The 14,107-nt window shown below is 35.9% G+C and overlaps 1 protein-coding gene across 7 annotated transcripts in view; it reads left to right on the plus strand.

The window, feature by feature from the left end:
- Positions 1-14,107, plus strand: part of Dzip3 (DAZ interacting zinc finger protein 3) — a 90,288-nt gene that overhangs the window by 64,155 nt on the left and 12,026 nt on the right. For all 7 annotated transcript variants that reach the window (XR_001234381.1, XM_013515123.1, XM_013515125.1 and 4 more), the window contains 8 exons: positions 1,319-1,484; positions 2,766-2,861; positions 3,023-3,150; positions 7,444-7,512; positions 9,247-9,343; positions 10,826-10,929; positions 12,580-12,667; positions 13,760-13,861. Coding sequence is in view for 6 of the 7 variants with exons in the window: in XM_013515123.1 (XP_013370577.1) it covers positions 1,319-1,484; positions 2,766-2,861; positions 3,023-3,150; positions 7,444-7,512; positions 9,247-9,343; positions 10,826-10,929; positions 12,580-12,667; positions 13,760-13,861 (850 nt within the window). In the remaining variant the exon portion in view is untranslated. The remainder of the gene's footprint in view (positions 1-1,318; positions 1,485-2,765; positions 2,862-3,022; positions 3,151-7,443; positions 7,513-9,246; positions 9,344-10,825; positions 10,930-12,579; positions 12,668-13,759; positions 13,862-14,107) is intronic.

Genomic DNA, 14,107 nt, shown 5'->3' on the forward strand with positions numbered 1-14,107 from the left:
TCGCGTCCTGGCCTCCGGGATTGGGTGGGGCCTACCTGGCTCTTTGCATGCTTTTCGGCTGGGAATCGCGGTGGTATGAGTCCAGCCCACACTGGGACCCAGGAGCGCTGCAGCTCCCGGAGAACTCGCTGCCTGGGCGCAAGGCGCGGGTGTAATTTCATCTTTTCGTGGTTCAGTTTACATCTTTTGAGACATAAACATTTTCATAAGTTATCCATTGCTGTTGTTATACTTAAAGTTTAAGAATAATTTGGGAAACTTTCAAAAGTAGAGATTCATCTGTACTTTTATATTTGTATAAGGATGCCTGAAAACATTTACTTTTATTAAAGCTCCTTAGGTAACTCGAAAAAGTAATTGAGTCTGAGAACCAGTGGTCTACGCAAGCAGTTGATTTCATTGAACTTTTTAAATTGCTTAGATCATCCTACAATATCTGAATGATACTCTATGACTATTTGTAGTATTTTATGAAGTACTCCACAATCATTAGGTATCAGTGTTTTAGATGTCAATGTTTTAAAAAGTAAGTGTATTCTAGAGTTTTTTCATTAGTAAAATCAAGTTATTTATATCATACTGTATGTAAAAGTACTGTTTCTTGTTACCATTCAGTGAGATTAGAAAAGAAATTTATAGTTACTATATCATAGGACAGCTGAAAGGGTGTTAGCATGCTTTTAAATTTTAGACATAAGTATAAAAATTGTTCAGTTGCCATTTTATGTACAGTATTTTTAGTGGCATCTAGTTGATGAAGTCTATGTTGTCACTATAGTTTTTTTAAGTCTTAAGAAAGAAATCTTCATTTTACAATCTACTTTACAATAGGGTGTTGGTATGTGCAGTACTCTATTTAAATTTATATTAGACCAGTGCACTAATTCTCATTAAACTTACCTGGCAAGAATATGGAATATGGAGTGTGTGTGAGTGTGTGTGTGTGTATGTGAGAGAGAGAGAGAGAAAGAGAGTAAATAATGAGGTGGAAATGCTTGGCAGTATTTCTCAAAATATTGTTTCCCAAAGTAACTAACATTAGTAGTTTTAATTTGAAAAGTGAGGTCAGTGATCTCAATTCTTGAAAGCACTGGGATGGACAGTTGCATAGGTAGGGAATCAAGTGCTGTCTCAGATTTGCTATATTCATTGTGATTGCTCAAGACAAAGGCACAGTATGAAAACTGTCCAAACTTTCTTTGACCATAGACCCTTCTAATGCTGAGCATCTTATGAGACCAATACAGTACTAATTTGTAAAGCAATAATTTAAGCAAAAAGTGCTGTACAAAAAACAACAATTGTGTTATCACTACAGTTCATATATGAGGGAAAAAGAAGAGCAATTGAAGAGAGAACAAACAAATGCACACTCAGTGGGTAAATTTATGAAGCATGATGCAAGTGATGTTCAAGAAGATTCTGCAACTGAAGACAAGTTCTACAGCCTGGACGAACTGCATATTCTGGACATGATAGAGCAGGTGAGCGTGACTGCAGAACACACATTCCTGCCTTTTTCTTCAGGAACAGTTGCTACTTTGTTTTTCTCAGTCTTAACAGTATAAGTTTTTGAAAAGCCCAATGGTTTATGCTATTGTTGGTAGAAAAAAACAGGAAGGAAGGTATGGAGGGATTGGTGAAGGGAAAAAAACCCCTGGGGACTATGAACTTTTCACATCAGCTCTCACACCATCTCCTGATTTTAACTACTGGGCGAAAACGATTGCAACTGCATTCTTTGCAAAAGGCTTTTGAGCACCACAAGAAAAACAAACGCACAAAAAAAGAATGATCATATCCCACTGGGTAAAATATCATGAGAAAAGTAGTTCTGTGAAACAAAGCTACTTTTATTTTTTATTTAATCTGGTTACTTTGAAATGTCTATAAAATATTAACATACAACAGCAGTTTTTCTGGTTCTTTTTCTGATAGTCATTGCTTGAAAGGATGTACGTATATGTGAACAGGCATATGAATAATATTTAAGTGCTCAACAGAGCATTTAATTAAAGTAAATAAAAGAATTAAATCAAAACTTCTTTAATTGACTCATGAGCAGTCAGTGATAACCTGTTCTGGATTGAACTATAATAGTATGTATTATGTAGAAATGTACTAAGAGTACAAAGACTGTAGTTAGTACACATGTCCATGCTTGACAGTACAACATGCATATAATTGTAGGATATGTACATTTTGGCTGAAATTATGACCACTGATTTTTATTCAGTAGCCAGGAGAACTATAAGAACTCAAAATCAGAATTAAAGTGTCACACATAATTTCAAAGAATGTTTATTTAACTTAAAACCATTCAGTACCTACTTGGGATCAAGAACTAGGCTAAGACATGGTGCCTACTTTCACAGTTGTTTACAATCTGCTGGAACAGTTGAACAGTGAAGTCAAATATATAATGCAGTCTGTCTATGTGACCTTAGGCAATTACTCATTTTATCATTTTCAAATGGGAATAATGAGTACTACCTCATATGGTTCTTATACTAAAAGCATTATGAAGAAAATGCTTTAAAATAGGAAGCATGCAGGTAGTGTTATGCAATCTTAGCACCAGAAATGAAGTGCTTTGCTTAGTGAATGCTGTAACTGGGGGAAAGTCGGCTTATCTAATTAGAGAAGTAATGTTTGAGTGGAGATAGAAAGCATTAGTAGGAGTTAGCTTTAAATCCTCTACGGTAGCTAATATATTACTGTTTTTAAGAGAAAAATGAGATGTGCATGTTTTGTTTGCTTAATAGGGCTCAGCTGGTAAGGTCACAGCGGGCTACGGAGAAACTGAAAAGGACAGGCTTACTTGTCAGCAGCAGCTTTATAAACTGCACCTTCAGTGTGAGGTAAGTTCTTCTGCCGTTAGGTGTCAGGGAAGTAAGAAGTGTTTCAGATATTATATTTAAAAGAATTTCCGTTTTTAAAGGAACCCAGTTTGTTTGGTGTTTGTTGTAGTTTCTGTCCTGATTTGAACAAAAATAACTATGAAATATTTTACATTGATCAGGATTTCAAAAAGCAGCTGAAAACAGTGACATTTCGGTGGCAAGAAAATCAAATGCAAATTAAAAAGAAAGAAAAAATAATCGCCTCTCTTAACCAACAAGTGGCTTTTGGAGTCAATAAAGTTTCCAAGTAAGTGCAAAATTTTTGAAAAAGGGACAGTTCTGGGTTTGCCTTGTCTGTTGTGTATAAAAGATGATCTCTGTGTGGCCACTGGGTGGCAGTGCTACTGCACAGTAAGAGCTCCAGAGCGTTTGATTTGCTTGAAAACCATGTGCATTTGTGCTTTGCCTTCTGCATTGAGAAGAGCGCAACTGCTCAGTCTCGATATATTTCAGGCTTTTCATGTATTGCCCAAACAAGTGTGAAGATAATTGAATTACATGAAAAGGATGATTAACTTTTAGGTCATGACTCTAATTTGTAAAAATAGAATCAATGTTCATCTGTTTCTTTATAGCATATAAGTACATTTTTCAAAGACACCCATAGAATCAGTTGAGTGTTTTTTATTCTTTATATTGGTCTGCCAGAGTATTTGTGTTCTAACCCTGAGAGAGAGAATACAAATCAATGCAAGGAGATTCTTCCCGTCTCCACTGATCTCTCTTCTCTTATCACCTTCAGCATTAAATGCCAAAAACCAAAATTCTGACTAACTTCACAGGGGAAAATGGGTGACCTGCTTTAATTCTTTTATGCTAATCACTTCCTCAAATGTATGTCATTTGAAATAGAGCATAGTTCTGCAGCATCTGTTAATAAACAGTGCTATTATATATTCCTGAAATTTAATTTAAAATCTGCTACAGCTTCTAGGGTAGTAATAGGAGGAACAGGGCAAAAACTAGAGAATGTTGTCTATTAAAGAGTTCAGGATATATCATACAAAATGGGACAAGTACTTGGCAGCCATTTACGCTTTAAATTTTCTCCCATGTATCTCAAACATGACAAGATTTTTACAAAAAACTACGCCATAGCCTTGGCAATACAATTTCAGTTTCAGACACCTTCAGCCTTGTTCCTACTACTCAGTTAGAGAGATCCCCTAAGATCAGAAGGAAGTGAAGCCCTAAGGAAATGCACAGACTAAGATGGTTGCAGCTACTTATTTTGCTTCTCTGTATTTCAGGATTCAAAACTTTTTCTTTTAGCCTGGTAGGTGTTGATTGATCCACACATATGTCATGTAGCATCAGAGATCAGAAAAGTAATTCTGTCATTGTGAAGGAGCTGCCTTTCTCCTTTGCTATCTGAGGATAGCCCTCCTCAGCCCTGAGCGCTGGTTCATGTACCCTTACATACGTGTGTCTTCACACAAGCAGCATTCGGTAGTGAATAGCCAGCCGTAAGACATTTATCAAGCCTTTAACACCATGAGCCTTTTGGGTGACATTTTGGGTCCTGGCCGTAACATATGAGAATTAAAATTACATATAAAAGGGACTATTGGGTTCACCAAGATATAGGGGCCCCATCCTCACAACTCCTTGTTCTTATAGCTTTAACGCCCTAGACATGATACAACAAATAAACGCAGGAACACTGCAGAAGGCAGAAGACTGGCCCAGCATTCTCAACATGTAAGGCCACATCAAGCGCTCGGTGTTGATTTTGTCAGTGAGTTTGGGCACTGAAATGCAGGAGGAAGAAAACACGGTGTCTAGGAACACTGGGATTTGGGGAATGAAACAGCAGTGAGTTTACTGGTTGCCTTGCACATATATCCCAAACAGGGCCCTGAAGAAGCCTCTACACTGGGCCTGACAGTAAGCACAGGGGAAAAATAATCCAAAAAAAAAGACTGTTCCCTCTAGCCAAAGAATCAGGAAAAGGAAAGTGTAACAACAGAAAACCTGTTTGAGTACCCACCCTACTCTAGCCAAACACCAGTGGGCCCCACACCATCCCTAGGGAGTAGTATGCTCTGATTCACACACCTGCAGAAACAGGACACAATAATTTATTCCCCTGGTAATGTATTTTCAGAAGGACCAAGAAGGCAGCTGTTGTTGTTGTTGTTGTTATTTTGGTTTAGAGTCTTGAATGCAGGCAGCTGATTTTCCAGTCCCCACCAGGCAGCAGAGGGTAATTCCTGTATTTTCTGTGCTAGTATGGTCCACCTGGCAACTGAGCCTCTACCTCTACCCAGCAAAAGCGGGACTTAACAAGTTAGTGCCAGGCAGAATTAGTGAATACTAGGCTTCATTCCTATTATATGGCCCTGGTGGAGAGCTAAATCTTTGCTCTGGGACTAACTGGCCTTCCACTTCCTCCTTTCCTTGCCGATGCCAGAGGAGCAAACTTCTGCCTCTACTCTGAAGTAGCGAGAACAAAAAATAAGAGCAAAGAAACAGTCCTTTGCTTTCTCCTTTCCTGGTGTCAGCAGGGCCTAACAGGGAGTTCATCTTATGCTCCACTTGTAGGCAAAAGGCATTGTGAGTTAGTGTGACGCACTCCTCTGCGGGAACTTCCACACTTTTCAACTCCATGCATTGTGTATCAGAACTCACTTTTGCTGAGATGTTGTTGATAGGGCCCAGCGTAAAGCTGAGCATACATACCGCTGGACCCTTACATACCACAGCAGGGTTGTCAGTTAAAAATACAAAACTAAAATAGAACCCAGAGTCATCTAAAATATGTAGGCCACAGCAGAAAACACTCGTCATACCAAGTGCCAAGGAAATCACAATATGAAGAAGATCAACAAATGATATTAAAATGATTCAGATCATTTTATATGAATGAATTATTTAACTGTAAAGCAACATCATAAAAATGCTTCAGTGAAATTAAATTTGAGAAAATGAAGATCTATAAAATCTCAGGTTATAATAAATAGTAAGTTGTAATAAAGAGTGGAAGTCATAAAACTAGAAAATATAACACTTAAAATTTAAAACTGTGGAGTGTACAGATGATAGATTAAATCAGTGGATTTAAAGACAGGTGAATAGAATTTATTCAGTCTGAAGGTCAAAGAGATAACAGGTTAGAGGGAAAAGACCTTGAAAAGACAGCCTGTTAGGGACCTGTGGGACAATAACAAAAGTGCCAAGTTCTTAGACTTCTAGGAGGAGAGTACAAAGAAAGAGTGTACACTGAAAAAGAGTGCTCAAAGGGATGACTACAAATTGTCCAGGTTTATAAAATAGATACATTTACAAATGTAAGGGGCTAATTGAACCCTAACTTGTAAAAACTAAAGAAATTCTTGCCAATACACATTATAACTAAATTTCTGAAGGCTAAAGACAAAGGAAAACCTTGAAAATAAAAGAGAAATACAGTAGTCCCTCTTACCCAAAGGATACATTCCAAGACCCCCAGTGGCTACCCAAAATTGCAGATAGTACTGATCCCTATATGTACTGATTTTTCTAATAAATATACACGTATGATAAAATCTAATTTATAAACCAGGCACAGTAAGATATTAATAATAACAATTAATAAAATAGAACAGTGATGACAGTTATACTGCAGTATAATTGCCAGCTTGACTATGATATTGTGGAGTCACTATTAGGTAGAATAAGGGTTACTGGAACACAGGCATTATGGTGCAAGAGCAGTTGATCTGATAACCTAATTAGCTACAAAGTAACTAACGATGGGTAGTATACATTGTGTGGGTACACTAGACAAAGGGATGATTTGCCCATGTCCCATACAGGACAGAACAGGAAAGCACAGATTTCATCATGCTATTCAGAATGGTGGTATAATATGAAGCTTATGCATTGTTTATTTCTGGAGTTTCCACTTAATAGTTTCATATTAACTAAAACTTCTATGTGTCGAACAGTCTGAACTTATCAGACTTGAGAAATATAATTTTGATATAAATTCCTTCATATTGTGGTGGAACACTTTGCCTACCATGTGTATGGCCCCGGGTCCAATCTCTAGTAACAGAAAAAATTTTTTTTTTAGTTTATAATGTTTAATTAGTATTTTTATTTGCACACAGCTTAACTTTTATATTTAAGGTCTAATTTCTTTCAGACCTCTGATCTTTGATACTTTGCATGACTTGAGATATATCTTTAAGGACATTAAAGTTCTTAATTCCACAACAGACTTAGAAAAATCAAGATACCATCTCTGTTTTCTAGCACACTAAAGTAGAAAGAGCTGAAGTCAGTTTTTCAAGTCACTGAGCTGGGACACATGATAACATTTCTCTCTAGCTTTCTAGTTTACTGAATTGGAATTTAGTTTCCCTTTCTTTGAGTAGTCAGTAAAATAGGTAAATTTCAAAAGGAACAAGTATAGGAATCAAGTTCATCTTTTCAGCCTCACGATTTATTGTCCAGATTACAGATAGTTGATTCCATCCTCAGTTGCCGATAGGACTGTTCTGGCTTAATGAGAAATGATTTCTAACATGTATGACCTGTTTTCTCATTTCCTTAGATTACAACGTCAAGTCCATGCTAAAGATAATGAAATCAAGAACCTTAAAGAACAGCTTTCCATGAAAAGGTACAAACAAACTTAGCCTTTTAGGAGGCAAGAAGGGTAAATATAACCTCTCTGAAACTTTGTATTTCACTGGCTAGGGAAGCCTTACAATGTGTTATCCTCACTGGGCACTTTTGAGCGTGCTACTGAGTAATAACAAGAATTACACTGGGATAATAGGTATAAACTGAAAGTGTCCCAGGCAAATTGAGAGGTATGGTCACCTTCATTCTAATCCTGGAATTTGCTCAGAAATTAAAACAGCAGAGTTACGGTCCCACAACAAACTACTGCCAGAACTAGAACTTGAGGGTTCCTATTTCTTTACTCCAATCAGTACTACTAGGTGTGACTACTTTCTGAAACTGGGTTTTATTCTGATTTACCTATTGTTTGCTGTGAGTAATTTTTTATAACAACTTTTTTGAGATCTAACTTATGTACAGAAAATGTACCTAGTTAAAGTGTATGGAAGTATCCAGCCATCAGCACTACTTATTTTTGGAACATATTTTTACCCTGTATGCTGTAGCATGTATCAGTACTCATTCATTTTTATGGATAAGTAATATTTTGTTATTTCATAGAACACATTTCATCTTTTTATCAGTTTGTTAGACATTTAATTTTTTCCATGCTTTTGGCCTATTACGAGTAAAGTTATCATGAATATTTATTTATACAGCTTTTTGTAAATGCTTCTCTATCTTTTGTATATATAACAAGAAATTTGATATTCTTCTGTTATATCTGGGTTGTGTTTTCATTTTTTGTGATGTTATTTAGAACACAAATGTTTTTTGATGAAGTCCCTTTTATTTTCTTTTATGCAAATTTTGCACAGTATTTAATGACATAATATTCCCTCTAGTATTAATGTATCTCTTTGGGTATTTTATGATTTTTTTCTCCTTAATAGGCTTTGGTCCCAGTGATACTCGTAATACAGTATTATTAAGCTTCTTGTCAGTATTAGTTCCTCAAACATCTGGCTGTTTCTAATAATAAGACATTGAAGGTGATTTTTATGACAGTCTTTATTGTAATGTATTTTCAATTATCAGTTGTCATTAAAGACAGAATTTGGTTCATATGCTAGAGAGTTCTGGGACTCAAGTGTAGGAAGCTGAGCAAGGATGTGACGAGAACAAAAACCTCACTGGTTCATCGGTGTCACTTTCCATTATTTCGTGCATAAAGCATGTCCTTAGCCACTGTTGCTCTCCCTTCCCTCTGAAGCTGTAGGATTGTGCTCTATTCTGAGATTTAAAATGAGAGCACTGACATAACCAATAAAAAATATTTTGACATTTGACTTTATGACAAAGATAATGAAAACCTATGCGGTTGCTATTGTTTGGATGCAAAAAGGCTTACAGAAAGTTTATTTTATATAAAATCTATTTTAGAAGATAGTAACTAGCATTTGTTTAGTACTTATGTATCAAGGAAAAGAGCTGTATATTGTCTGAATGAATTTTCACAACTCTTTTTAAAGATAACACAACTTTCTACACTTTTACATGTGAGGGAACTGAGGGATAGGGCAGTAACTTGCTGTCTTAGTTTGAGCTGCAGGAACTAACATGGACTAGGTAGCTTATGTACAACAGAAATGTGTTTCCTTGAAACTACAAAGTTCAGATCAAGGTGCCAGCCAGTTTGGTATCTGGTAAGTATCCCCTTCTTCATAATACGATGAGAAAGGTTGCCCTGTTGCAGTGTTGCTTACTCTTTCGTGATCATATATTTCAGATCTCAGTGGGAGATGGAGAAGCATAATCTGGAAAGCACAATTAAAACCTCCTTAAATAAGCTGAATGCAGAAACCAGCAGAGCCTTAACAGCTGAGGTAAAAAAATAAGTTGGGGATGGGGTTAGGGAAGGAAGTTTTAGTTTTGTACTAGTACATTAACAAATTGAAAAAAACACTGATGTTTAAATTAACAAAAATAAAGTCTCTGAGAACAAGCCAAGAAAACATACCTCAGACTCTTGTGCAATTTTTTTTGCTTATTAGCATATTGTGTATAAATACTTCAGTGTTTATGATCTTGTATTGTTTTCCTTCAATGACTCCAAGAAATTGATTGTTGCCCTATGTCGAGCAGATGTACACACCTTGAAAATTTTCTCATGAAGCAAGGTCACTAAGCCAAACTTTCAAAGATTAACATTTCATTGCTGCTATAATCTTTTGCTATTTCCTATATTAGATCTTCCATCAATACATGTACATCATGTAACTCAATGTGAAAAACCAACTTAGTTTCCAGACCTCTAGAAAGTAACCCTGTTTCTTCTATGCTAGTTTAGAGCACCACACAGGTAGAGTTCCCCCCAAAAAATGATGTATGTTTGTATATAATTTGTATTTATAGATAACAAATGATATAAAACAAAATTCATGTTTTTAGAAAATCTGTGATATTAAAAGCATTGTAAACCTTCTCATCTGTGTCACTGGTAAGTTTTGTTCTCTAGCAGAATAGTTGAATTCCAGAATTCAGTGACCAATGACTGATATATGAATGAAAAATCCATAGAAATAGTTTGGAAGTACTAGCATTAACAAAAAAAAATGCCCACATTACCTTAAAAGCTCCTTTGCATTCTTTGTGTTTTATTGCTTTTTTGTTCAAGTATCTTTCTGCTAGATTATTAATGTCAGAGAACTCTCTAACACTTAATGCTGACTGGTGGTATAATTTTTAGTGATTGAGTGATTAGTAGTAAAAAAGAATCCAAAGGCTAAGTGATTGTACATCAGTAATGGATTTGGAAAAGATTCCTGATATAGGAGAAATTAATATTACACTAGGTGATTTCCAAGGCCCATTTGGGCTATACTGTATCTTTCTATGTGTTCTGAATTTCTGACTCTTCATCAAGAGAAAAATAATGGATATCAGGACTTCTTTAGCTCATTCTCAAACTTTGCTGCATATTAGTTTATTAGCTTCTGAAAGCTACCGGTATTAAAATTGTAATGCACTGGCTATACCCATTTTCAATTAAATTAAAATCTGTACGACCAAGATATCAATTTTTTTACATTTTTATATAATTGCAATATGTGTATAAGTTTGAAAAAGAGTGTTCTAAAATGTTAACTGATCCAGTGACTACTGAATATGAGAATTAGAATTGTGAAATTATATTGATTGAAAAGCTTTCATAATATATTTTTAATAGTCAAAATTCTAGATGTTGGGACAGATTGAAAAGTCATTTTGAATATACTTGACATATAACAACTTAAAATATACTTGGGAAGAAAATGTTCACTTACAGGAACACTTTTAACTTCTTTCTCTTTCTCAAAAATCTGCAGGTGTATTTCTTACAGTGTCGTAGAGATTTTGCATTGCTTCATCTAGAGCAGACTGAAAAAGAGTGTCTCAGTCAGCTTGCTAGGGTGACTCACATGGCAGCAAGGTAATGTCTCCCACATCCTTAATGCATATTGATCTTGAGATTCGCAAATACCAACAAGGCTGAACCTATCCCATGATGTGTTTACGTATAGCACAACATAATCCTTCACTGAAGAAGCCCCCTTTTGTTTACATCAGAAGTTATTTGAGTCATTTTATGTTTGTACCTTGCTGCTTTTGATGAAGTGTGAGAAGCAGTGAGTACAGCAGTAGCTGCTGAAGGACTTTTCCCTTCTTCCACAGTGAAATATATCACGAGTCTCAGTGAGGGACATGTGCAAAGACCACACATTGACAAACAAAGGTGAATTCTTACTGGAAATTGTTTTCTAAATGTTTTTCCTTCTAATGCTTGATTGAATTACTTTTGGAATACATTAAGGGAAAAACCATTAGTGTAGCCTGTGACAACATGTTAAAGGCCATTCCCTACTATGCTGTAGGAGTAATTTTCAAATTTTGGACTAGTAGCATGAAATTTTCCATATATTTGTAATCTAAAATGCTCTGCCTTCAAAACTGAAAACAAACTAGAATCTCAGGGACCAAGGAATCATTATTTTTTAATGATTGTCATTTTAATGATTATTATTGTCCTTTTAATTCTGAAGAATCAGAATATGATGTTTAACAAGACTCCCAGCATGTATAGATACACATTGAAGTTAAGGAAGTGCCGTTGGAAGTGGTGACTCTTTACTTGCTAGGAGGAGACAGGAAGTTGTTTAAAGTAGAATATTAAGCTTCTTTCTATGAGATGATCTTAAGTAATAACTTTTTCTGATCTTCTAAAATTCTTAAACTTATATAGTATTATAGCAGATTGACCTTTCGAAAAGACCTTTTGACCCCATAAAGTCTTTTCTTGAAACAGTAGATCCTGAAGGCCTCAAAGTTGTTCATACCTTGATTATGTGTTGGACATGGCTTGATCAGTCTGCTGTGTGCATGCAGCTTTTGCATTGTACAGAGGGAACAGTCTCACTTGCCCTCACACAGGAAGTGCTTGTTTCTAGTCTGCTTTTCCAGAGGCAGGATCTTTGCACAAATCACAGCAGAACCAGATAGGCCAACTGTGGCTCTTTTATGTTAGAGTTAATATAAAAATAATCCAAGAACTACTTCCAAGATTGGGCAGCATTTTTGAGGCTGCCGCCTGCATTGGATGCCTAAGGGAATTTTCTCCCTTTGACTTTCTCTGCTTCCCTACTGCATTGGAGATGTTCCTATGAAATACGTATATATTCCTATGAGATAGACTTTCCTATGAGAGAGAGACACAGAGACAGACAGAGAGACAAACAGAGACAGAGAAAGAGACAGAGAGAGACAGGGAGACAGGGAGACAGGGAGACGGAGAACTACCAAGATTGATACTAAGACAGAAAAAAATTTTAGTATTCTGGAAGCCTAAATTGTATGGTGTTTTTGAAAAAAAGAATTCCTATGTATTACTGGGTTTTGTTATTATTTTTATTAACAATCCCTACCACACATCTTTGACCCCATTTGAGTTCTTTGTTGCTGATAGAAGTAATTTTATTTTTTTGTTGTATTTGTATGTATGCTAGGGAACATAATGGAAAATTTTGGAAACTTATGTATATTGTGAAAAGAAGAGCTTATTTTGTATCTCCTTTTCCTACACTAGCAACCTAGAGTCACTTCAGTTAAAGGCTGCGGTAGACAGTTGGAATGCTATTGTGGCGGATGTTAGAAACAAGATTGCATTCCTCAGGGTAAGTCTTGAAGTAAATTGAGAGAAAATGGGCTGAATGTTGTGGGTAGGATTTAATTAAAGGAAGCATCTAGCAATAAAAGCAATTAGGAAAGCCTAAGGAGGAACATGTTTTATTCATTTCAGTTATCAAAGTTTATGCCGCCAATTTGAAGACTTTCATGTAATTGATGGTAGATAGCACCCTAGACTCACACAAGTGACCATTTAGATCTGTGGTCCATGAAATGGTGAACTCAAGTATTGTGCTTCATCTAGCTCTCCTAGAATTCCAAAACTAACTCCTCATAATCAAAAATGTCGTCTCTAGTCTGAATAACAATGTGTTTACAGAATTAAAAGGAAGATCGATTAGTCTTGTGTTAATTTTCAGCCTTAACTTTTTATGTAATTATTCCATAATGCAGAGAAATTCGTAATTATTGGTTCAGTTTAATCAGGACCATACTAAGGTAATCGAGAAAGGCGACCCACTGGTTTATTTACTTGGCTTCAGGATCTTTTTATATATAATATTACTATGTAATTGTTTTGCAACTCCATAACATTACCTACAAAAAAGCAATACTCTGTTGTGAAGAGCTGCCTCAAAATACTGCAGATTTATCCAACTTTTTCCTTGGTGGTTTTGACTATTTCTCCCCAGTCCCTTTTTTACTCTTTAGCCATCTCTAGGATTTGTTTCATTTATTTAAGTTTCAGTCTCCTTAATTTTTTCCAAGCATGTGTCTTCTGTGGGAAATTTTCTAAATGTTTTGTTTTCTAGGACTTTCGTTTCTAGTTCTTGTGTGTTATTTAGTATAGTAAAGTAAAATAGGCACAGTGTCAGAAATGAAAATATGGCGTTCAACTTTCAGGAGTTTTTGGCAAAATCATGTCTCAAGAAACTGTGAATTATATGTCACTGTTTCTTGTTGATCAACCAACACTTTTAAAAAATACAGATATTTATATGTGTAGCTACCAGTCTATCTCAGTAAGTTGAGTGCCACTGTTCTATGTTGTATTATTTAAAACAACATGAAGTATTCCTATGTATTGGTTTTTTTTTTAAAGTTGATTGTGCTCTAAGATGTTTTTTCTCTTCTATCAGGCACAGTACAATGAACAGATTAACAAGGTGAAGCAAGGATTTCCCTTGAGTAGCTTGCCCCCTGTCCAGCTTCCTCCACCCCCGCCCAGTCCTGAGATACTGGTAAGAAACCTGACGGTTTAGAAAATTGTCGTCTTTGTTTTAATAATATGATAAGGCTTTAAAATACTGACTGTGCAATGTGTTTCACCTGTATTCTCAGTGGAATAGGCACAGGTTGTGAGTAGCAGCTGCAGTCGTATCTTTATCTGTGTCTTGGTTACTTTTCTCTCGTTGCTGGGACAAAATACCTGACGCCCAAAATTAAGGAAGGAAAGGTTTATTTCGCTTACAGTTTGTGGAGGTTTC

The sequence above is a fragment of the Chinchilla lanigera genome, unplaced genomic scaffold (assembly GCF_000276665.1).
Source record: "Chinchilla lanigera isolate Chin_1 unplaced genomic scaffold, ChiLan1.0 scaffold00026, whole genome shotgun sequence".
Classification (NCBI taxonomy): Eukaryota; Metazoa; Chordata; class Mammalia; order Rodentia; family Chinchillidae; genus Chinchilla; species Chinchilla lanigera.